Here is a 25,711-nt window from a genome sequence, read left to right on the forward strand (position 1 = left end):
TTCTTAAGTTGAAACCCCAGAACGATCTTAAAATGCAGCCTCCTCAATGATGAGGAGAGTAATAGGATTGTTGCTTCACTGTTGGAAATGATTTTCCTGTTGATGATGGACAAGGGCCACAGCTCAGTGGCAGAGCACCCGCTTTGCATGCAGAAGGACCCAAGTTCAATCCCTGGCAGCATTTCTGGGTAGGGCTGGGAGAGACCACTGCCTGAAATCCTAGAGAGCTGCTGCCAGTCAGTGTAGACCATACTGAGCTAGGTGGACCACTGGGCCTGACTCAACATAAAACACCTTTCTGTGTTCCTACCCAGAACCACAGCATCTTCCTCCTGGCTCACATTCAGCTAGCTGACTACTACAACATTCTCCAAAGGGCTGATGACTAGCCGGTCAACCCCCCATTATCTACTGGCAAGTCATTTGCAAGAACCTTCCCGTACCTTTTTCATGAAGACTGTGTCCTGGCGGGAACACTTATCCACTTTCAGCTTCAGGATTGAGATGTCGCTGATGGTGCTGCGAGGGATGAAAAGATGGAGGGAAACCACAATGAAGGCAAGAGTCTTTAGCAGCCATCAGGAGCATTTCAGACCCATGATAAACTGACTACGGCATCACCTCTCAAAGGAGGCAGCCAGCAAATTATATTGTGAGCCACTTGGAAAGGAAACATAGAAGTAATTCAAGTTAAAAGCTGAGCTGACATCACTCAACAGTTTTTCATGAGATATTGGCTGTAAAAACAGCTTCCTTTTCTAATAATTTCTCAGCAGTCTTCGAAAAATGTCCACCAATTTGTTTCCGCTGCCCTCATTCTCAACTGCCCTCGTTAGCATCATCATGTAGCCAGTCTAACTGGCCACAGAGCATCGCGATGACACCATGTTTATTCTGTGATCCCTGATTGGCAAGATCACCCATGCGGCTGATTCAGGAAGCAGCCGAAGCCAGATGCAATTACGGCACTGAACGGCATTTTTTGTGAAATATTTCCATCCCACCTGCCCTGCTATAGTCAATCCAATAGCTGAAAGTTGAGATTATTCAAATATAACCCTATTCCAAATAAACAAATTGGAATGGAATGATTATCAGACTTGCTGGAAAGCAAAAAAGGCATTGATGATGGGGAAACTATTCAGGAGGAAGGAAGAACTGAAAAAGAAATCGGTGTTACTGTGCAAGAGGCGTGCAGGGTTTTGTAGTGTAATGTGGGCAGGTGTAATCTCACTGCCTTTGACCTCAAAGATCTATGATTTTGCTGCAACCCCACAAATGCAGCCCAAGCTCTCACGCCTGATCCTGTCCCACCCCAAGAGGGAAGGGAAGACCTACGTACCTGATCGTCTGGAACTTGTGCTTGTTCCCATGGCGGTCAATGAAGCTGATGAGAATCTGGAGGACAAAGAGGCGGATCTCCGCATCCTCCATCAAAGCCGCTGACAGGAGCCTGTCCAGGAAAGAGCTGGGGAGGGCTGTCAGCATGTTACTGCACTGGAAACCGGTAGACACCTGCAGGTTCCACAGAGATCAACTCTGTCAACCAGCTTGGTTGCAACACATACAACAAATCAGAGGTCCCCAACCTTGTGACCTTTAGATGTTTTTGGATCAAAACACCCATCAAACAGCCACAGATGGCATAGGAGGTGTGGTCCAGCAATGTCTGCAGGGCACCAAGTTGGGGAAAGATGCAATCAATGGGCAGCTGCCACAAAGGTGGCGAAGAGTCTTCCCCTCCCCATCTTCCAATTTCTTTTTGGAGGTCTCAGTTTGCCCACAGACAGCAAAGAAAGCCAGGAGGTTTTGCCTCCCTTTACACAGAATGTGGCTGGCTACAATGAACGGCTCATTGCATGGGCACAGTTGCCTGCAGTGTGCCGGGGTTTCTGTTGCAATTCACTGCAATCTGGAGCACAAGGGTGTGTGTGTTTCACAGAATCATAGAATAGTAGAGTTAGGAAGTGGCTACAAGGCCATCGAGTCCAACCCCCTCCTCAATGCAGGAATCCAACTTAAAGGATAAAGTTGGATTTGTGTGTGAGGTGTGGTGTGTGGCACGTGGGAGTAGCTGGTGGTCCCCTGCTGAACCTTAACAGCATGGTGGTGAGGAACTAGGAGCCAGGAACTACATCTTGGAGGCACAGTGGAGACTGCAGTTGACCAGGCCCAGTCCAAACTGAGACACTTTGTAGTAGCCCGTTCCAGGCTGGAGGATAAAGTTTAGACTGCCTGGGAGGGTGGATTTGCCCTGGACCCTAAAGGCACATCACAGCCTGCAATGCCTAGAGAGGTCTTTAAGCAGGGGTGCTGAACGGTTACCCCTCAGAGATGCTGCAGTTGTGGACTTCCTGCATCGGTCAGGGTTGGACTAGAACGACCTTTGGAGGACCCCAACAAAACACAAAATGGAGCGTCTGCGTTCGGTACCTGGAGGAGTGATTTCAGCAGCATGATCTGCGTCAGGCGATTCCTATTCTCCCTGAAGAGACAAAACCTGAGGTTAAAAGCTCAGTTTGGGGAAGGGGGAGCTAGCCTTGAGAAGCTAACTCAATCCCATCACAGCTGGAGGACAAACAAGATTGGCTTTCCTCAACTGCAGGGCATGCTGTGCCTGCAATGGAACAAACAAGTCCCTCATTTTCTCTTTTGCACTCTTGGAAGGCTTCTATGGGGGGGGCAACCGAACCACCCCATGGGGGCAAACAGAGCAGTCTAGGAAAGCATATTGCCCTCCCTCCCTTTTTGCTGCAAACCCCCACTTGCTTGCCTTTCTGGCTAATCTTAAGCAATGTTCAGAAGCACCCATTACAAAGACGCAAAAGCCCACTGTGTTGCCTCAACCTTCCTCAGTGGAAAGTTCCATTCAGATGTGGTGCAAAAAGAATTGGAAGCATTCATATGCAGTCGAGCATCCGCCACACCCCCCGCCACACCCCTCAGAGATTCTCTTTCCCACCAAGAAGAGAAAGCTTTTTCCTGGCTGGGCTAGGCAACCCAAAGACAGTTGCTAAGACTCCTCTCCTGCCTGCACCGCTTCATATAAAGAGACACGGCTGCCCTCTCTACCTTCTCCTCAAATTATCCCATCATCTCTAAGTCTTCCCTGCAGTTTTTCTTAGGACATTTTGTTCCCCCCCATTTTCCAAGCTCGTCCTATGCAGAGACTTAAACAGTCATCTCCTATTAGTCTTAAGGTAAGAGCTTCTTGTTACGTAATTGAATAGTGAGGCCATGAGCACTCTCTGGTACTGGACCCCACGGAAACATCTTGAAAAAAGGCCACAGTACGTGGCGTTTAAAGAGGGTCTCCTGCTCCCTCCCTCCCCACCCAGGAGCAGAGCTGCAACCTGGATGTACGGAGCAGGGAGTCTCCCCAGGTATTTAGCAGCGCTGAGCAAAACAGCCTGCTCATTTGCCAAGAGGTGATCTCTTGCCCACCAAGCAGCATCTGTGAGATTGCAGTAACAGCTTTCCTCCTACAACGCCTGCATTTAAAACCGCAGTGCAGGAAAGGCGAGTTTTTTAACCCGTTAATTTTCTTCTCCTCTAACACTTCTTCTAAGGCTGAGGGAGGGAACTGGAGGGCCAGGGGCCAAACGAGGCCATCCAGACCTTTCAATCTGGCCCACGGAACCCTCCTCAAGCTACACCGCTAACTGGCCCTGCCATGTACCCCAAACGTTTTCGCCAGGCCAGAATGTGCCCTTGAATTCTCACATTGCCTCTTGCTTGACAGGATGGGGAACAGAAATGTGTGTTTGTGTAAACCAGGAGGGGTGTAGTCATGCAGGGTCTCGGGGGACCTTAGACCCTTTACTTTTTTGGGAGCAGGGTCCCAATGTCACCAGCATCCGGTGAGCCAATCAGTATGAAAGGAAGAGTCTTCTAACATGCTTCCTTGTCCTTTCCAGCTGACTGGAGCCAATCAGACGAAGGGAGGTAAGTCAGCCACTGAGAAGACGCTTCTCAATAGCTAAAATTCTTCCCTTTCATGCTTATTGGCTCCTAGGAATGCCTGTTATGTGAGAAGGCATTAACAAGGATCTCATTCTCAACTCAGCAGCAACAAAAAAGAGGGGGAGGGGGAATGGAAGTGACTAACATGAAGGGACCCTGCACTTCTGAATTTACCACACGACTGTAAACTAGCCTACTCTACAAAGATAAAATTCATATTTGTTGCTCCACCCACTTTTGCCTCGGGCCCTGCAGAAGGGCTGGAAAAGGTTCCTCACCCCTTCTCTAACAACCACCCTGATAGGGATAAACTGATTGAGAGTAACTGGCCCACAATCACCCAGCAAAAGGAGATTAAAAACTAAAATAAATCAATACCCCCCTTTTTAGACAAAACTGGCTGGGACCTAAGTGGCGACTTTAAAAAAAAAATGGAGGCGCACTTATTCAGGGGAGTCTGAAGCAATTCAGCCCTGACACAGTGAAGCCTCTGTTTCTGCCGCTTCATTTTCTAATTTATTAACTCAGTTTAGAGACTGCCCTTTGTTACACTGTAGAATCCCACTGTGGTTCCTAATAGAACATGATGCCACAAAACACATCACGATATGCCCAGGGCAACAAAACAACAACCACCAATATTGTTTGACATCGCATAAGTTCCCATCTTGCTCAAAGTACCCCAAGGTTACACACGGGGCTCCAGGGCTAAGAATCGACAGGATTCTTTTAAGTGGTGAAAAACCCTCACCCACCGCTGGAAGAGGTGCACTCAGGAAAGGGCTGTACCACACGTTGATTTTACATGTTTGCACAATTCCCCAAATGTGAGCATTTCCATAGGACGCGTTTCATTTATTTATTACAGAACTCTGTACACAGCTTTTCACTTCCGTGAAACCCTATCAAATTACTTCACATAGCAAAACCATTACTACATCGCACAATAAAATCTAATCAATATGACCCAAACATCACAGAAATAAACACTCCAGGTAAAATGCTCAGGTAAACAGATGTGTTTATCTTCCAGGTGCAGCTGCCCAGGGTCAGCGCCCAGTGGATCTCAGCCAGGAGTTCATTCCTCAGGCTGGATGCCACGACTGGGGAGATCCCCCTCTGTACTGGGACCAGACGTACATCACCATACAGTCAGCAAGGTTTTCCCTGGAGATCCCAGTGACCTGGGAAGCCTCTATGGGAGAAGGCCTTCTCTCAGATAGACTGGTACCCAGCTGCTTTGGACCATGTAAGTCAAGACTCAAACCATAAGCTGGTGTTGTAGTTAACTGCCAGCCAGGGAAGTTCTTTTAATGCAGATGTTGTACAGGCATGCTACTAGTCCCCACTAAGTGGCCAAGTTGCCACCTTATACACTAGCTGCAGCCAGTTGGAAGGGCAAAAAAAAGGAAGTGGACTGCCTTCAAGTCGATCCCAACTTATGGTGACCCTATGAATAGCGATTTCATGGTAAGCGGTATTCAGATGGGGTTTCCCATTACCTCCCTCTGAGGCTAGTCCTCCCCAGCTGGCTAGGGCCTGCTGAGCTTGCCACAGCTGAACAACCCAGCCCCTTCCTTGTCCGCAACTGCCAGCTGGGGGGCAACTGGGCTTCTTGGGACTATGCCGCTTGCCCATGGCTGCACAGGTGGCAGGGCACATAAACCCTGAGCCACTCCCTGTGGGGGTGATCTTTAGCTGGCCCTTGACACCCAGGAGACAGAAGCGGGGATTTGAACTCACAGACTCTGGACTCCCAGCCAGGCTCTCCTCCCCACTGTGCTATACCATAAAAATGAAAAAAATGAAATGGACTGCCTTCAAGTCAATCCCGACTTATGGCGACCCTATGAATAGGGTTTTCATGGTAAGCGGTATTCAGAGGTGGTTTCCCATTGCCTCCCTCTGAGGCTGAGAGGCAGTGACTGGCCCAAGGTCACCCGGTGAGCTCCATGGCTGTGTGGGGATTCGAACCCTGGTCTCCCAGGTCGTAGTCCAACACCTTAACCACTACACCACAATATACATAAAATGGATTCAGGAACCTAATCTGGTGGTTACTTCTTGAGTTCCCTGGGAAGAGGGGCTGACTATTAAACCACTTTGGGAACTATAGCTCTGTGAGGGGAATAGGGGGTTCTCCTAACAACTCTCAGCACCCTTCACAAACTACAGTTCCCAGGATTCTCTGGAGGAGGAAGCCATAACATCTTTAAAGTGGCATCATACAGCTTTAAGCGCATCGTGCAGGTGCGGCCTCAGACGCCACTGTAAGAACAGCTGCCTGGGCACCCTCCAGACGTTTTGGGCTACAAGTCCGTAGTTCAAAACAGGTGGAGGGTGCCAGATGAGGTAAGTCTTCTGGAAAACGTTCCTCTTACAACACGAAAAATAAATTAGGGGTGTGGGAAGAGGGAGAAGGGCCAGACAAGAAAAGGGAGGAAAAGGAAACGTGGCCATGGGGAGGAAGGAGAGGAGAAGACGAAGAAGACTGAAAAGCATCCTCACCCAGCTTTGCCCGTGTCTAGAGGGTGGTGCAGAGAAGGAAGTGGGACTTTGCCCATGATAAAGAGCATGACCTCCAACCTCTGATAGGTGGGCAGGGTGCTGGCAAAGGAACCTGAGGAAAGACAGAGCAGGAGGAGAGCATGCAAGACAGTCCAGCCGCGCAGGGTGGGGAGGGGTGGGGTGCAAACGGACGTCGGACAGAGGCAGCGTGAAAGCCCCAGGAGGGAAGAGGGGCGTGCCCAGAGGAAACGCAGGAACCTGCCCTATATACCGAGCCAGACCACTAGCCCATCTAGCTCAGTGCTGTCTACACTGACAGGCAGCCGCTCTCCCCAGGGTCTCCAGGAAGGAGAGGGCAGCATTTTGCCAAGATACTGACAGACTTTCTTGTTGTGAGGGGCTAGCCCTGATCTCCCACCTCTCAGAGGGAGCAGCGATGATCCTGACTCCCAATTACCTCTGAAGAACAAAGCAAGTGTATTTCAGAGGTGACTGGGGTCTTTCATGAGGACTACTGGCTTTGGTGGCTTTAAAAAGGAGAGTCAGCAGAACTCATAGAGAAGGAGAGGTCTACCAATGGCATTTCGCTGCAGTAGCCAAATGGAATCTGCAGAAGCAGGCCCAGGCTACCTCCAAATATGAGCTTTTGGGGATCAAAAACAACAGGAGGGCTGCAGTTCTCCTGTCCTGCTTGTGGGCTGCCTGGAGGCACCTGTGGGGAGCAAGACTAAGGACTAGATGGGCCTTGGCCTGATCCAGTGGAGCCCCTTTCGTTGCACTTATTCACTGGCCTTGTCAAAACGTCATGAAGATGGGGATCAAGGCCCTTAAGCCAACCTGCTTCTTAAAAACTCTCCATCCAGGCCTATGATTGCTGTAAACCGTCCAGAGAGCTTCGGCTATGGGGCGGTATACAAGTGCAATAAACAAATAAATAAATTGAGGCACTGCTAACTTCACTAAGAGAAATGGCTGACATGTGGGGTGGATTAAGGTGGAGGTGGAGTGGGGTTGACAAAGGAGACGGAGAGGCGAAGGCAGCGGTTTGCAGGAGCACTCAGACCAGCTCTGCTGCCTTTGGGAAGGGCCGCTGTAGCTCAGTGGCAGGGCGCTTGGCAGGCAGATGGGCCCCGGTTCAATCCCCAATGGCATCTCCAAGTAGGGCTGGGAAGAGACTCCTGCTCTGAAACCCTGGAGAGTCACTGCCAGCCAGTGCAGGCAATAGTGAGCCAGATGCAGAAATGGTCTGACTCCGTAGAAGGCAGATTCCTCCTTTCCTATGTTTGCATGGGACCCTGGATTGCCACCACAACCACCCCAATTTCTAACCACCCAGTTTTTCCCAGGAGTAACAAACGCTGGGCTGGCGCCAGAGTAAGGCAGCGGTTTCAAAAGTGCCCATAGGTCAGGGACAGGCCACGAGCTCAAACGGCAGATGGTCCCAGGTTCGGTCCTCAGCAGGCAGAGTTGCTGGACAATGTCCCTTTCCCCTTGTGCACCTAAGATCTCACCTTCCCCCCAAGCCTGTCATCTGAAAATCCAAGAGAATTTCCTCTCTCTGGTGGCAAAAATAACCAGGAACAGAAATCTCATTCCTTTCTCTCTCTCTCTTCCTCTCTGCCTGTGGCTCTGACGACTCCTGAGGTTACCCTGACCTCTGCCGGCTTTGCGCCGCATGAAAGCAAACTCTGCGGGAGCTGGCTCTTATTCCTTCCCGTCTGCCCCCCCCCCCCAGCAAGAACTTCCATCGCGTTTGTTTCCGAGGACTTTGCAAAGATGGGGAAGGCTTAACTTGAGCTCAGCAATGGGAATCTTTGTTTTGTTTTCGTCTGCTCAGTCTCTGAACATGTATTAAGAAAGAGTCCTGCAGAGCACACACAGAGGTCCTTTTCCTTTGCCAGTGAAGGAATCAAAGATTGGTCGGGTTGGATCTGTCAGTTTTGGTTCTCACTCTTCCAGCCTGAAATTCAGTTCTCCCCATTTCTGCAGCAACTTTTTTTCCTTTTTCTTTAAAAAGATCCTCATGAAAATTCACCAGCATTTTAGCTGAATTTCTCCTAACGTATCGCATGCAGTTTTGACTGATGTGCAGATTTTTGAAAGCAGTGGCTCCTACTGGAATGCATTTTGTATGTTACTGTCACTAATACACACTTTTTTATGCACATTTCCCCCTAATATATGCATTTTTGTAAACATTGGTTGGAGAACTACATCACAAAATTTGGGTAAGTGTGAATTTCGATGGATGGCTCTGTCGCAGTTCTCCTATTGTTTCAGAAAATGTGGATTTGATAGATTCAGCTTTAAATGAGAACTGAATCAAATTTCGCCCCATCCCCAAGGATCAGGGAATGTGGATTCAGATTTGAATCCTGGGGACCCACTGCACTAACCTAGAGTGGTTGAACAATCAATCCCTCTTCCCAGCAAACGCTGGGAATTTTCTGTGATGGGATCTCTTAGCAATAATCAGCACCCTCAACAAACCACAGCTTCTATGATTCTTTGGGGGAAGCCATGACTGTTTAGAGTGGAATGATAATGCTTTAAACTTATAGTGCAGATGGGCTAAAGTCTTAAAGGATGTTGGGCAGGGAGGAAGAGCACCCCTGAGCATATTCAGAGGACAAATATTCAGAGGACAAATCTTCAGACCAGTGCGCACAGGACTGGTAACAAGGGAGTGGCATTTTCACATCTAGGGGCATAACTTCTTGGAAGCCTTGAGCTCTTTCTTTATGAATTAAGAGCTAGATCCTATATGAACAAGTAGATTATGGCTGTTATTGCCAACATTCATGGAACTCTTAGGCCCAGATCTGGGAGCCAGCCCCACACCCTCCAGCTACTCCAGCAGTGTAAATTGGGGACAAAGGGAGGCCTTATTTGATATAGGGCACATTCACACCAGACAGTTATTCCACTGTAAACGGCCATGGCTTCCCCCACTGAATCCTGGGAACTATAGTTTGTTAAGAATGATGAGAGGTGTTAGGAGACTCCCATTCTCCTCACAAAGCTACAATTCCCAGAGTGGTTTAACAGTCAGTCCCTCTTCCCTGGAAACTCTGGGAGTTGTAGCTCAGTGAAGGGAATAGGGGGCTCCTAACAACGCTCAGTACCTTTATCAAACTACAGTTCCCAGGATTCAGTGGGGGAAGCCATGACTGAAAGTGTCATAATACTACTTTAAATGTAGTGCAGATGATGCCTAAGTACGCTCCTTCGTCCACATGGCAGCCCTTCATGTACTGAAGAGAGCTATCAAGCCTCCCCTTAACCTTTTCTTGGGTCCAGGCAAAACAAACCCAACTCTTTTCAGTTTCTGACAGGACTTGGGTTTCCAGACCCCTCCTTGTTTGGGGCGGATGTTTGTTTATTTATTTGTTTATTAGATTTATATCCCACCCTTCCTCCTAGTAGGAGCCCAGCCTGTTCCAGCCTGTCAATATCCTCCTTAAAATGTGGCACCCAGAACAGGGACACACCACTCCCACATTGGCAAAGGTTACCCAAGTATTTCCTCAGGCCTGTTTCACAAGACCCTTCTAAGTGAGGATGCCAGGTGCTGAACTTCCGACATGCAAAGCAAACAGCTTCAGGGCTGCAATAGGGTGCCTCCCCAGAGGCTCTAGGTGGAACTGCAAAAAGCCACAGGGGACGTTGATACCAGGCTGGTCGCCCTGCAGAAACAGTGTCTAGCCAAAGAGTGCACCCCTCACTGCCATCCTCAGGATGCCAGGAAATGCAGAATCTTTTTCATGACAGGTTCAGTCCTTTGGGGACTCAGGCAACTAGTGGAACTTTTTTCCTTCCTTTTTTTGGACTGCTTTTTGTGGGTTCTGAGGTTCCTGCTGGCTTTTTAACCTGATTGATTTTTGTGCTGCTGCAAAATTTTAAATGACTGTTCCAAATGGTTTTATCACTAATTATTGCCGTCTTTCTTTTCGTGTAATCCGTAAGGGTGGACAAGTCTGTCCAGTTTGGCTTCTCAATTTTGTTTTAAACTTAAGTTCAGCTTGCCAAAATTCTGCATCTGCGTTTGTAATTCTTTTTTTAAGTCCTCAGAAAAAATTCATCAGCATTTTGCTGTGCATTTCTCCTAATATACACTTTTTCTGTGCAATAGTGCCCAATATGCACTTTTGCAAGCAATTTAAGAACATAAGAACAGCCTGCTGGATCAGGCCAGTGGCCCATCTAGTCCAGCATCCTGTTCTCACAGTGGCCAACCAGGTGCCTGGGGGAAGCCCGCAAGCAGGACCCGAGTGCAAGAACACTCTCCCCTCCTGAGGCTTCCAGCAGCTGGTTTTCAAAAGCATGCTGCCTCTGACTAGGGTGGCACAGCACAGCCATCATGGCTAGTAGTCATTGATAGCCCTGTCCTCCATGAATTTGTCTAATCTTCTTTTAAAGCCGTCCAAGCTGATGGCCATTACTGCATCTTGTGGGAGCAAATTCCATAGTTTAACTATGCGCTGAGTAAAGAAGTACTTCCTTTTGTCTGTCCTGAATCTTCCAACATTCAGCTTCTTTGAATGTCCACGAGTTCTAGTATTATGAGAGAGGGAGAAGAACTTTTCTCTATCCACTTTCTCAATGCCATGCATAATTTTATACACTTCTATCATGTCTCCTCTGACCCGCCTTTTCTCTAAACTAAAAAGCCCCAAATGCTGCAACCTTTCCTCGTAAGGGAGTCGCTCCATCCCCTTGATCATTCTGGTTGCCCTCTTCTGAACCTTTTCCAACTCTATAATACCCTTTTTGAGATGAGGTGACCAGAACTGTACACAGTATTCCAAATAAAGCCTTTCTGCATGCTACGTTCACTAATATACTCATTTTTATGCACACAATCCCAAAATATATGCATTTGTGTACATATTTTTTTATTGAGGAACTGCATGACAAAATTTGGAAAAGTGCACTTTAAAGGGTTCTATTCACATGATTGTTTCAGGAAGTTTGAATTTTGTAGGTTTGCATTTAAATGTGAACTGAACCAAATTTCTCTGCCATCACTAGTTATGAGCCACCTGGGGAGTGGAAGCTGGGACCTCTAAGGCATGGCGGCTGGTGGCTCCAATGTCAGTGGGGCAAGGAATCTGCTCCGGGTTTTAGTCTGAACTTTCAAGAAGCTTTCAGCACCTTGGACAGCTCCTTGAAAGTTTGGGCTAAAACCCGGAGTGGAGTCTCTCCACCATTGACATCGGATCTACCACCCTCCACTGGTTGACAACTTAATTTAAAAAAAAAATTAACTAGAAACCCAGGCAAGCCCAATGACACAGCTGGCTCATCACAAGAAGGTTGTGATGGCTTGAGTGGAATTCAACTAAACAGCAAGATAAAGAATGAAGGAAGAGTCAGAGCAAAGACCCGCAAGCATGCCTCTAATCAATATTAAACTGTTTGTTAAACAGCCTGCTTGAAACAGTGGATAATTTCCTTTGCTTGCTTGTTTGTAGCAATACTTCCCAATTCTGACAGCGGCTCCTCTGAGAAAATCATTCACAGCGCTACGACCCCAATCTATGCCCCCTGCTTTTCTTGGATGGGAGGTTTTCCAACATTCCAACTCATCAAAGAGTTTGTATCTGTGACTCCGCAGAAGTTGTACGTTATTTATTATTATTGCATATATTATTTATTAAGCTGCCCCCTATATGAGTCCCCAGCGTATAAATTTCTCTCCTACATCCTTGCTCTTTATCAAACAGACCTCCCCTGGAACAGATATGTACACTGCTAGCAGGCAATGATGTGTTTACCACTATCCAGGTGGCAAACTTTGCTCTAGCTGCTAGAAAATTAATAGTCAGATATTTTTTTAAAAAAACCTAGTGGGGTGAGTAGGATGTGCTCTTGCTTTATCATTGCTATACAGTAGGGCCACATTCATACTGCAGGTTAGGTACCAGACCCCCGCCAAAAAGTGAAAACCATGGAAAAGTGGATCAGCTGTAGCGCGGGGGTCTGGAACGTAACCTGCTGATCACGCCGGAGGAGGAGGAGATCAGCTGTAGCGTGCTACAGCTGATCTTCCCCTCCTCCGGCGCGATCAGCGGGAGTCTGATTCTTCCCGGGCGCAATCAGCTACAGCAGGGAAGTCTGATTGCGCCAGAAGAGGAGAAGATCAGCTGTGTGCGCTACAGCTGATCTTCCCCTCCTCTGGCAAGATCAGTTCCAGCACAGGAGTCAGATCATGCCAGAAGAGATCAGCTGTAGCGTGCTACAGCTGATCTTCCCCTCCTCCGGCGCGATCAGCAGGAGTCTGATTCTTCCCGGGCGCAATCAGCTAGAGCAGGGAAGTCTGATTGCGCCAGAAGAGGAGAAGATCAGCTGTGTGCGCTACAGCTGATCTTCCCCTCCTCTGGCAAGATCAGTTCCAGCACAGGAGTCAGATCATGCCAGAAGAGATCAGCTGTAGCGTGCTACAGCTGATCTTCCCCTCCTCCGGCGCGATCAGCAGGAGTCTGATTCTTCCCGGGCGCAATCAGCTAGAGCAGGGAAGTCTGATTGCGCCAGAAGAGGAGAAGATCAGCTGTGTGCGCTACAGCTGATCTTCCCCTCCTCTGGCAAGATCAGTTCCAGCACAGGAGTCAGATCATGCCAGAAGAGATCAGCTGTAGCGTGCTACAGCTGATCTTCCCCTCCTCCGGCGCGATCAGCAGGAGTCTGATTCTTCCCGGGCGCAATCAGCTAGAGCAGGGAAGTCTGATTGCGCCAGAAGAGGAGAAGATCAGCTGTGTGCGCTACAGCTGATCTTCCCCTCCTCTGGCAAGATCAGTTCCAGCACAGGAGTCAGATCATGCCAGAAGAGATCAGCTGTAGCGTGTTGCAGCTGATCTTCCCCTCCTCCGGCACGATCAGCAGGAGTCTGATTCCCCCCAACGAGGAGAAGATCAGCTGTAATGCGCTACAGCTGATCTTCCCTCTTCTGGCGAGATCAGCTGCAGCGGGGAGCTCCAGCCCCCTCTAGCTGATCACTCCGCTGGCGCTGTATTAGCGGAATGCCCAAGAGCAGGGCGTTGAGAAGCGGGGCCCTACTGCAGTATTTATGTACTAAGGCATGGGGAGGGTCAGTGCATCTTTGGTCATGGAGAGGAAATTTCATTTTAACTCTGGCTGTTGTTCCTTTCTGTATGTTAATGAAGTATGCTTGATGAAACATGACTTGTATTTTAATACGTATAAATATGTAATTTAATTTCCCTTTTACATGTATTGAATTGTGGTAGTCTATGGCTCTGAACAATAAAGATATTCATTCAGATTTCCTTTTCGAAAGCGCTTACAGAAAAATTAGCAAGTTTATTCCTTCCTGCACAAAAGAGATAAATCATTAACCTGTAGATCACTGTGTTTTATAATTTTTTAACTGTGTTTTAGAATGTTTTTAATTGTAATTGTGCTTTGGAATGTTTTTAACTGTTCTTAAAAAAAAATTCTTCTTTTTATTAAATGGTATTGTTTATGTTTGACGCCTTGCATTCCTCTGGGAGGAAGAGCGAGTATAAATTCAAGAATGAATGAATGGACAGATCAGTGTCTGTCAACACAGCCAGGGCGTGTACAAAAGCCCAGTGATGGCTGTAGTAATTTTCATTGGCTTTGGTGGGATCTGAGGATCATCCCTCTAGCATGAGATCAGAAACAAGACCATACAACTCCCGGGGAAAGACAGGATCATTCGGAAACAGTCTAAAAACATCGTTATGCACATCTACGATGCAACTGCACTTGGAATCCTGTGTTCCATTCTGGTCGCACCACCTCCAAAAGATTGAAGAAAAGCAACCAAAACGTCAAAGATTCTGGAGCAACTCAGCTATGAGGAAAGGTTACAACTGGGGCTTTTTGGTTTAGGGGGAAAAAGTGAGCAAAGGGGGACATTATAGAGGTGCAGACTACGCACGGTATGGAAAGGAGACAGAAGTTTTTCTCCCTCTCTCAGAACCTGGTGTCATCCAGCAAAGCTGAATACGGGAAGATTTACTACAGACAGCGCACAGTTGAACTGGAATTCACTCCCACAAGATGTAGGGATGTGGGGCTTTCGAAGTGGAATCTTGCTGGCTATTGTGGGGAACAGGATGCAGCCTCAGCTTGGCTTTTGGTCTCGCCCAGCTCAGTTCTTCAATTTTTCATGTTCTCATCCTCCTCTTCCCCGCTCCCCACACCCACCAGGACCTTCAAAGCCCAGCCGCTTTGAACTGGAGAGAAAAAATGGAAATGGACTACCTTCAAGGCGATCCTGACTTATGGTGACCCTGCGAATAGGGTTTTCATGGTAAGCGGTATTCAGAGGGGGTTTACCATTGCCTCCCTCTGAGGCTGAGACGCAGTGACTGGCCCAAGGTCACCCAGTGCGCTTCATGGCTGTGTGGGGATTCGAATCCCGGTCTCCCAGGTCGTAATCCAACACTCTAACCACTACACCACACTAGAGAGAGGACACTCACAATTACTCAGTGCAAATTCTCCCTTGCATAATCATTCCCTGGATGGGAAAAGGTTTTGCTCCTTTTCTGGCCTTTTAAGTGAACGTTTATGGGGGCATTTGAAGCTTTGATTCCTATTAACGTTAACCAAGGGTGGGTGGGGACACTGTGATCCCAGCAGCCTCAAATGATGGGATGTGGAGCCCAGCATCACCTGCAGGGGCACAGGTTCCCTGGCTCTGCCATATAGTGGGATGTACTTGATGCAGTGCTAAGCCAAACATTCCATCAGCACAAGGATTTTTCCTTGCACAACGGAACATTCTCCCCTTTCCTCCCCCTGCACCCCCTAATCTGTTCTGGGCTTTCCCCCAACTCTCCAAAGCAGATTTGGGGACAGCATAGGGCACAGAACCCTGGTTGCACTAGCTGAAGTCGTTCCATTAGCGCAAGAATTAAGCACATGGCAAAATCCAATATGGTGGGACTTATGCTTCCCTACATACAGCTTTCTATTCTGTTTTGCCTTGATTCTTCCAAGGGTGACGATGTAAGCTTGGAAGAGGGATTTTATCCTACTGATCTTGGTGGCAGAGAAATGGACTGTTGGGTTTTGTGTTTTAAATCTTTTTAACTTTGTATGGGATGACCTTATTTGTTCAGTCTGGAAAGTCAGCTTTTATGCATGATGTTTGTGTGCAGGCCTGACACTTTTTCTCCCTTTGTAAATAAAAACAGGAGTTGAAGTAGGCAAGGGATAGGACTCCAGTGCAATGCCCCTATGCCCCCACTCCCACCTTCCTTGGCTAGGAAGAAACTCAACATCACAAGAAAGGAAGAGCTGGAGAAAATATGGGTGTGCATGCAAATATGGGTGCATTACCTAGGCCAAGGGGCTTGGATGGGGAGGGCAGACCACCCACAGCCCTGTGCAGAGAACTCTTTCCTCCTCCCCACTGCTTGTGAGGGGAAACAGGGATCTACCTTATACTGATTCAGACCCCTGGTCCACCTAGGGCAGGATTCTCTGCACTGCACTGGCGGCTGATGCCTCCATGTCAGTGAGTGAATCTGCTGCTGGTTTTAGTCCAAACTTTCAAGGAGCTGTCCAAGGTGCTACCCCACTGAAGTGGAGCCAGCGCTGCACTGACTGGGAGAGTCTCTCCAGAGTTTCATCAGCCTGCCTAAGATGCTGGGGATTGAACCTGGGACCTTTGGTGTGCAAGGCAGATGCTCTGCCACTGAGCTACGGTCCGTCCATTTAAAAGGAAAAGGAGGAAAAGGCTTGGGATTCCCCCTCCCCCCCCCCAGCGTACCTGTGGTCTTGATGACAGCCTCCTGGAACATCCGCTCTTCGTGCTCCTTGATGATCTTGGTGCCACCGGCGATGGCGCAATCATAGCTGCCTGTCAGGGCGTAATCAATGCTCAGGCGCAGCTGCCTCAGGAGGGTGTTGAATACCTCCAGCACTGTTGGCCCTTGAAGAAGCCAACAGAGTGTCATCAGCAGGAGGGCAGGCACAGGGGGGTTCACTTCTGGCCAAGCGTAAAGCTCTGCCTTCTCTGCAACGGAGGATGAAAGTTCACCACTGCTGCAGGAAGGCAGCAGCCACAGGGGCCGAAACAAGGAGGCATCTCTCCCAGTTAGGGGATCTGAGCACATTTAAAGGCACGGGACAGGTTGGTCCCTCCACAGCTTGCCTGGGCTGCCCAATGGCCACTTCTCGTCATGCTGTAGTACGCAGCGCCACCTGCCTGTGGCCAAGCAAACTGCAGCGTGACAACATTTTTACATTTTTATGTATTAAGGAAGATTTTTGTTGGAATAATAATTCCAATGGTGCAATTCCAGTTTTCTTGGTGCAGGAATTGGAGCCCCTTGGTGGACAAGTTTGCTTTTCTGCAGACATGCAAGACACACAGAGCCATGAGTATAAACGGCCAAGACAGATGCTACATGGAAAGCATTGCACCAGCCCTTTAAAAGCCCTGCCTGTGATTTCTAGCCACTTGGACACAGGGAAATGCTTCACTTGATATCACAGATATGTCAGGTGACTGACAGGTGGGAGCAGACCCCACCTACCTGTCAAAATTGGCTGTGGGGAATGGGGAAGATCAGGATCTGACCCACCACCACATCTAGTTCCCCACCTCTGCTTTACAGAAAGCAAAGAGAAGCAAACAGCAGCCTTGGAGGCTATGATAACCAACAGTATAGTAGCTGGCCAGGCAGGAATGGACAGGGATGCTGAACCGGTGGCGGCTGGTGCTCGCTGGGACTGGTGGGTCAGAACGCAGGGGGGCCAACAAGAGGTGGAGCCAACTCATTCTAGTTTTATCCCCATCCTCTTCCCCTCTGCTGTGTTGTTGTTGATAACGATAACGATATCAACAATAAAATTTATATCCCGCCCTTCCTCCCAGCAAGAGCCCAGGCTGGCAAACAAAAGCAATGAAAACACTCTAAAATCATAAAAACAGACTTTAAAATATATTAAAACAAGACATCTTTAAAAACATATTAAAACAAAACGTATCTGAAAACATCTTTAAAAGCAATTCCAACACAGACGCAGACTAGGATAAGATCTCTACTTATAAGGTCTCTGCTTTTTAATATGTTTCTAAACCTTTTTTTTTTAAAAGATATTTTTAAAGCTTTTTAAAAATGTTTTTAAAGATGTTTTGTTTTAATGTATTTTAAAGTCTGTTTTTATGATGTTTTAAAAGTGTTTTCATTGCTTTTGTTTGTTGCCCTGGGCTCCTGCTGGGAGGAAGGGCGGGATACAAATAAAATAAATAAATAAAATAAACCACTGCGCCACACTGGCTCTCAGTGGTTTCCCAGCAAATTTCTAAGACATCTACTTAGTAAGAGATTAATTAAGCTACCATTCCCAAGAAGCAACTGATGTAGAGTGAGAAACGCACACTAGAATATAGTGATTTGTTGTTAACCCGTAAAGCCCTCAACAACTTGGGACGAAGTTACCTGCAAGACCGCCTGACCCTGTACAGACCTGCAAGATCACTTGGATCATCTGTAGGATGGCAATCACATCCTACGGAATATCATCGGAAGGTGACTCCCCCCCCCCAAAAAAACAAGTATTTTATATGACTGCCACTCTGGTTTTATGCTGTTTTTTTAAAAAAAACATTAAAGCAGTTTATAAATGTTTTGAACAAGCAAATAAATAATGCCTCCCTAAGTCAAGGTTCTCCATCAGTATTTCCCATTGATCTGTCTGGGATTGATATCTGAAAGGCAATTCAGCTTTGAGTGTTTGTTACACTTCGGGAGAGGGGCACTGGTATGCGGGAAAGGCACGCATTTATTTATTTATTTAATTACATTTATACTCCGCCTTTCTTTTTTCATGAAACCCAAGCCGGCTGTTTCATGTAGCTGTTGGAGGGAGCAGTTTGGTCCCCGGACCAGAGGCTCCATGTCAGTGGGGCAATGGAATCCGCTCCGGGTTTCAGTCTGAACTTCCAAGGAGTTATCCAAAGTGCGAAGCGGATTCCGCTGCCCCACTACCCTGGAGCCTCCATCTGCCACTGCCTCAGACACCTCCTCGAGGGTCCCCTTGCCTCCTTACCAACTGATCCAGAGGCTGCGATGACGGCTGCTTCCGACAGGACCTCCACGATCCCGGCCCGCACAGTGGCGGCACTTTTGCTGTTGGCATCCAGGTGGCTGAGAAGCTGCTGGATCACTAAGTGGGAGTGCTGAGGCTGGAAGCAAAGGAGAGAGAAAGGCAGAGAGAGGATGGGGGGAGAAGTCAGCGAGAATGAGGCTGGTCACAAAGGAGGCATCTGAACCTGGAACCTTAGGAGAAGTAGGTTTTAAAAGCAGGGGAAGAGGGGCAGAAGGAAGGGCCCTAGCCTAGCGGCAGGGCAAATGCTTTGCATGCAGAAGGTCCCAGGTTCAACCCCTGGCGTCTCGGAATAAAAGGAAGCTGCCTTATGCCAAGTGAGGCCTTTGATTTGGATCCCTGCACTGAGCAGGGGGTTGGACTTGATGACCTTATAGGCCCCTTCCAAATCGACTATTCTATGATCCACTTGTCAGTCTTGTCTACACTGACTGGCAGTAGCTCTCCCAAGTTTCAGACAGGGGGCATTCCCAGCCCTATCTGGGGATTGAACCTGGAACCTTCTGTATGCAAGAAGATGCTCTACCTTACCCTGAACTACAGTCCCTTTCAGAGAGGGATGGGAGAGACGTGGGCAAAGGACAGTTGAGACCCAGTATCCTTATACAGCACTTTTTTTAAAAAAAGGGGATTTTCCTGCCCGCTCAACGGGCGCCGTCACCTGAATCGAGTACATGATGATCTTAAAGCATCGGATCGCAAACATCTTTGGCTCCCACAGCGTGTGGTTGTCCAGGTGGCTTGTGGAAAGAAAATAGAAAAATTAATTTTGCAAGCCATGCACGCGCGCACAGGGTTGTGGATTTTCTCCTTACAGATGCAAGGGCACCTGGAGGTGCAGGTTAGCTAGAGGACAGTCCCTTGGCCAAGAGCGTAAGGGGAGAGGCCTGGCAGGTTGCTACAGGAGTGCAGTTTGTGAAAAGGGCAGAACAGACCAAAAAGACACCCCACAACAAACTTTCTGGGTAGAAGATAAACAATTGTTTCTCCTAGAATCTTGAAATCAATTTGATCAGCCACCTAAATTAGAGAAAGAAATCAGTTGCTGCTTTCAAAGATTAATCAATGGCTTATGTTTCATTTTTTCCTTTTGTTAAACCAGCTTTGGTTCTCTATATCCAAGGTTAGACTTTTCTCGGGTAAAAATCAATTTAGAGTATTCGAGTCAATAATGGTTGGTCAGAGGCAGAGACAAAGAGAAAAGATTTCTCTGAAGAGATGTTTTTTCCCCCTGTAAGCATCAGGGCGGGGATTGGGTGCAACTCCCATCAGCTCCATCCAGTAGTGGCAATGATCAAGGATGATGGGAGCTGAAGCCACATCCAGACGCCACTGGATCCTCCCCCCTGGCCAGCTGACACCAAAGGCCCATCTGGTCCACCACTCTGCTTCACACAGTGGCCAGCCAGATATCTCTGGGAAGTCCATAAACAGGACCAGAAAGCCTCTGCCTCCCTTGATGTCTCTCGCTGGCATCCAGCGGTACACAACCTCTGCACATGGAGGTTCTACTTAGCTGCTGATAGATCTTTCCTTCATTAACGTGATGTGCTGCCTTAAGGCTTGGATGGAGTTCTACTTGAGGAAGGGCTCCAGACATTCCCTTCCCTCTGCAGGCTGAAGCAGCACAAACCAGAATTCTACCACCTTGTCCTATATGTTAACAGTGAACTAATTCTCTGAGTTATGATCCTTATGTGGTCAAAGCAGCATGATCCACACTCAAGGGGGGGGGGCATCAGCAATCTTGGAGGAATCCGAAGTTCGCAGAAATAAAAAAAAATGTTGTATAAAAAATCTCCAGCGGTGCAGGTGGGGAGGAATCAAAATGGTCCAAAGATGACTGATTATACTCTGTGGCTGCAAAATGCTGGTTGACGGTTGTGTGTGGAAGGGGAGGTAAGAGAAAAAAAGGGGGGGGGTTGGAAGGAATTGAATGGAGTATTCTGGGAAAAGGCTGGCACCCTGAACATGAACACTCCACACTGGAACATTCTGTTGCAGGTTCCAGTTGTTCTATGTGACGCAGAGAGCCAGTGTGGTGCAGTGGTTAGAGCGTTGGACCATGACCTGGGAGACCAGAGTTCTAATCCTTCACTAAACCATGAAGCTTGCTGGGTGACCTTGGGCCAGTCGCTGTCTCTCAGTCTAGCGTACCTCACAGGGTTGTTGTGAGGATAAAACGGAGAGGGAGAAGAACCACAAAAGCCACCTTGAGCTCCTTGGAGGAAAGGGCGGGATGTAAATGTGGTAATGAACCCATGAAATAATTACACAACAGATCTAAGCTAAGGGGGCACCCACACATCTGAACCCTGTGCCTGCACTACTCTTGCACAGGGCAGTGCCCTGTTGAATTGGGATTAGGGCTGCGGTCTTAGCCCCATCTCTGAGGTTGCATCTGCTTCCACCAGCAACTTAGGAACACAGGAAGGGGCCTTATACAGAGTTAGACCATTGGTCCATTTAGCTCAGTACTGCCTACACTGACTGGCAGCAGCTCTCTGGGGATTCCCAGCGCTACCTGGAGATGCCATGGGGGACCTTCTCCATGCCAAGCAGGTGCTCCGCCACTGAGCTCTCGCTCTTTCCTTTGTTGGTGGCAGGAGACTCAGCACTGTGGGGCAGGACACCTGATAGGCCCCTCTTCCGATTCAACATGGCCTCACCCTCCATGGGAGCCACGTCTGGACAAGGCTCTTGTGGCAGCAAACTGTGTCAGTTAGTTATGTCAGAAAGGCAGGGTGGTGGTGCTGTTCAGAGTACGTTAGACTAGGAATCAGTGGTGCCTGGTGGCTCCATGTCAGTGGGGCAGTGGAATCCGTTCCAGGTTTTAGTTGAAACTTCCAAGGAGCTGAAGCACCCTGGACAGCTCCTTGAAAGTTTGGACTAAAACCTGGAGCAGATTTTACTGTCCCACTGGCATGACCCACCAGAAGCCACTGCTTAGAAGGGAGTGACCCAGTGAGCCTCTCTCTCTCTCTCTCTCTCTTAGACTTACCTATCTCACAGGACCGCTGTGAAGATGAAATGCACAGGCCCCCTCAGTTAAACAAACATACCATCACCAGGAGCACCGAGGCAAGCTCAGTGGGGGGTAATGCAGCGCTTCCGGGGACTTACATGAGGACTGGCTTGATGGCATTTTTGATATTGCCGTAAGCGGCCCGGCCCAGCAGCTCCCGCAGACACCGCTCAGCGAGCTCCGCAGGGTTTTCTTTTTCCTTCTCGGTCGTTTGCAAGGGAGACGGAGAACGGCTAAAGGAGAGGAAAAGGGAGAAGATGGTTGCATTTCAGACCCAGGGCTGGACACCCACACTACAACTGTAGCTCTTTTTAATGTTTTGCTTAGAAAGCGATTCCTAGTGGCTGAAGCATGCTTCCTCCCCACCCCCAGGACTCTGAATTAAAACTGAGAGGCACACATCACTCGGAAATACAAATTTTGGAATATTTTATGGGTAATGGCCACCCAGCTGCAGTGGGCCCACCACCCATCTTTCTGCATGAGCCACCCAACCAGGTGCGGCTCCTCCGAGGAAAGATCAAACCACTGAGTCGTACAGAGATCCAACAGGCAGTCTCCTCTGGGCAATTCTCACACACAGTTGTGGAAGAATAGCTTGCCACCCCACCCTACTGGAAGCAGATCAGAAAGAGGCAAGCTAGAACAACAAATCACACAGAGATGCAGCAGGCAACCTCTATGGTGGATAGAGTTTTGGGCACACAGACAGGAAGCTGTCTTATAGCAGGCCAGACCACTGGTCCACGTAGCCCAATATATTCCATATTGGCAGTGGCTATCAAGGGTTCCAAGATAGGAGCCTTTCCCAGTCACACCCAGAGATGCCAAGATCGAATCTGGTCCACCTAGCGCAGTGTCGTTGGCACTGCAGTGCTGGCTCCATGCCAAAGGGGCAGTGGAATCCACTCCGGGTTTTAGCCTGAACTTCCAAGGAGCTGTCCAAGGTGCTGAAGCTCCTTCCTTTAAAGAAGCCTTTAACTTTTTAATAGATGCATTTCTGAGGGTGCTCAAACACGCCCTTGAACACCATTTAGGGGACTGGTGATCTAGCTGCTCCTCGGACAATCCCCAGTTCCAAGATTCCACGGAGCACAAAAGTAGGGATGCCCAAACCTGTCAATTTTCAGTTCTCAGTTTCTCATTTTCTCAATCTCAAATTCGGTTCTCCACATTTCTACAGCAATTTGTGATTCTTCATCATTATGAATATTCTTCAGCATTTTACTGCACATTTCTCCCAACATTTTTGGTTGCAGTTTTGACAAATATACAAATTTTTGCAAGCAATTCTCACTAATATAATGGACAGCTTTACGCATACCATGGACCATGAAAAAGACAAATAACAGGGTCAGAACAAATTAAACCAGAACTGTCACTAGAAGCTAAAATGATGAAACTGAGGTTATCATACTTTGGACACATAATGAGAAGACATGATTCACTAGACAAGACAATAATGCTGGGAAAAACAGAAGGGAGTAGAAAAAGAGGAAGGCCAAACAAGAGATGGATTGAGTCCATAAAGGAAGCCTGAACTTACAAGATCTGAACAGGGTGGTTCATGACAGAGGTCACTGATTCATAGGGTTGCCATAAGTCGAAATCGACTTGGACACATAACAACAACAAAATGTCATTTTCACTAATATATGCACACTTTACCCCAATATATATATTTCTGTGCACATTGCTTCCCTGGAGAACTGCACTTCAAAATTCAGAAAAGTGAAAATTATGAAGGATGGCTGTGTTATTGTTTCATGTATTATTTCAGAAACTGCAAAATTTGTAAGTCTGCCTATAAATGCAAATGGAAACACTTTCCTCCCCCATTCCTAGCACAATAAAATCATTCTTGTCTTTTGCAGGAATAAGAATGCAAACATTTGGTGACCTTTCCGTTTCCTCTGCATGCTGAAGATTGAAGAGCAAGGAAGGCAAAATCTTATCCATGTGCTGAGGGTCCCAGATGTTGGCCTGCAGCTCATCATTCACAGTCTTCCGCACCACCCCTTGCAGTCCTTTTATGCCGGACATCCGGATCCTGCAGGAGGGGAAAAAAAGATTTTTTTTTACAAGGCTGCAGGGGATAGAACTCTTCTCTCTGTTCATGTCTAGCTGGAATGATGGGTTCCAGCATAGCCTTCTCCAACCTGGTACCTTCCAGATATTTTGGACTGCGGCTCCCATCAGCGTTAGTCAGCAGAACTCTCTGCTTCTTAATGTTTCTAACTGGGGAGCCTTTAGGAAAATAAAGATGTGTTTTTTTCTTAAATCTATTTCACTTTTCAAACCAGAGATGAAGGACTTCTTGACAGTCCTCAAGTTTTAGATATCAAGGGGATATAGGCAAGGCTTTCCTTTAGCATCTACCGTTTATTGTAACCCTGATTTTAAATTATTTCTCATTACATTCCCAAAGTAAAAGGTGTATCTAGAAGCATCAACAGGGATTTTTTAAAAAGATGTTCAGATTTGCTGGAGCCATCAGTACTTGCTAATCTCTATTGCATTTCTAGTACTGGGCTACGTTCAAGGAGCTGGTGTTGGTCTACAAAGCCCTCTACAGCTTGGGACCGGGATACCTGAAAGACCGTCTTACCCCTTATATACCCAGTCGATCACTGTGCTCTGCAGGTGAGGGCCTCCTGCAGATACCATCTTATCAGGAGGTCCGTTCTGCACAACATAGGAAGCGGACCTTTAGTGTGGTGGCACCAACACTTTAGACAGGCGCCATCTCTGTTATCTTTTTGGCGCCTACTGAAGACCTTCCTCTTTCAACAAGCCTTTTAAGCAGAGACCTTATCCCAGTCTGCGCCTGTGTTGGAATTGCTTTTAGATTTTTTTAAAAAAGTTTTTTAAAGATGTTTGTAAAATGTTTTAAGGTGTTTTGTTTTTCAGATGTTTTTAGTGTTTTATTGCTTGTCGTTTGGTGCCCTGGGCTCACTCTGGGAGGAAGGATTAATAATAATTAATAATCAGAAATAATAACTGAAATCCAGGCATGTCTCTCCCCCTCTCCTTCTCTGCCCCTTCAAGAAAGAAAAAATCTACAGCAGCCTTTGCCAACCTGATGCCCTCCAGATGGTTTGGGCTGCAGAAGGGGAAGGCCGCTCTAGGATGACACTGGGGTGTGCATTTATTTAAAAGAAGTAAAAAAAATAGGGTTTATAAAATGTTCCTTATTAGAAGTTGGTATCCTTGCTGGTTGCTTTTGAAAAATGTGATTCTTCTGTGGTGTTAAAATTGTGTTGTATTGTTGACAGATAACAAGGAAAAGGTAGAACTGCTCAACGCCTATTTTGCCTCCGTTTTCTCCCAAAAAGGGAACAGTGTGCAACCTTGCATCGGTAGCAATCTCAGGAAGGGGTCGGGATTGCAGTTCGAGATTGATAAGGAGATAGTCAGGAAATACCTAGTTAACCTAAATGAGTTCAAATCTCCAGGGCCTGATGAACTGCATCCCAGAGTATTGAAGGAACTTGCGGATGTACTCTCAGAACCTCTTGCCATCATCTTTGAGAAATCCTGGAGAACGGGAGAGGTGCCGGAGGATTGGAGACGGGCAAACGTCGTCCCGCTCTTTAAAAAGGGTAAAAAAGAAGATCCAGGGAATTACAGGCCGGTCCGTCTGACTTCAATACCAGGAAAGATATTAGAACGGATAATAAAAGAGTCCATTGGCAACTATCTAGATGACAATGCTGTGATTAGAAGGAGCCAGCATGGGTTTGTCAAGAAAAAATCCTGTCAAACTAATCTCATCTCTTTTTTTGATCGGGTCACTAGCTTAGTAGATGGTGGAAATGCTGTAGATGTCATCTATCTAGATTTCAGCAAAGCGTTCGACAAAGTCCCCCACAACCTTTTGATTAGCAAACTGGTCAAATGCGGACTACATGGAAATACTGTCAGGTGGATTCACAACTGGTTGGAAAACCGTACTCAAAGAGTGGTCGTCGGTGGCTCTGCTTCGGACTGGAAGGAGGTCTCGAGTGGAGTGCCACAGGGTTCTGTCCTGGGGCCGATACTCTTCAACATTTTTATTAATGACTTAGATGATGGGGTGGAGGGAAGCCTTATGAAGTTTGCGGA

At 47.6% G+C, this 25,711-nt stretch overlaps 1 protein-coding gene across 6 annotated transcripts in view; it reads right to left on the reverse strand.

Annotated features, from left to right (window-relative positions):
• Positions 1-25,711, reverse strand: part of EFR3B (EFR3 homolog B) — a 163,707-nt gene that overhangs the window by 21,079 nt on the left and 116,917 nt on the right. For all 6 annotated transcript variants that reach the window (XM_061625876.1, XM_061625875.1, XM_061625878.1 and 3 more), the window contains 9 exons: positions 23,508-23,657; positions 21,706-21,840; positions 19,244-19,322; positions 18,526-18,661; positions 16,238-16,399; positions 6,472-6,583; positions 2,434-2,485; positions 1,343-1,515; positions 444-519 (listed from right to left, as the gene is read on the reverse strand). In XM_061625876.1, the coding sequence (XP_061481860.1) occupies positions 444-519; positions 1,343-1,515; positions 2,434-2,485; positions 6,472-6,583; positions 16,238-16,399; positions 18,526-18,661; positions 19,244-19,322; positions 21,706-21,840; positions 23,508-23,657 (1,075 nt within the window). The remainder of the gene's footprint in view (positions 1-443; positions 520-1,342; positions 1,516-2,433; positions 2,486-6,471; positions 6,584-16,237; positions 16,400-18,525; positions 18,662-19,243; positions 19,323-21,705; positions 21,841-23,507; positions 23,658-25,711) is intronic.

This window comes from Rhineura floridana, chromosome 4, assembly GCF_030035675.1.
Source record: "Rhineura floridana isolate rRhiFlo1 chromosome 4, rRhiFlo1.hap2, whole genome shotgun sequence".
In the NCBI taxonomy this organism is placed as follows: domain Eukaryota; kingdom Metazoa; phylum Chordata; class Lepidosauria; order Squamata; family Rhineuridae; genus Rhineura; species Rhineura floridana.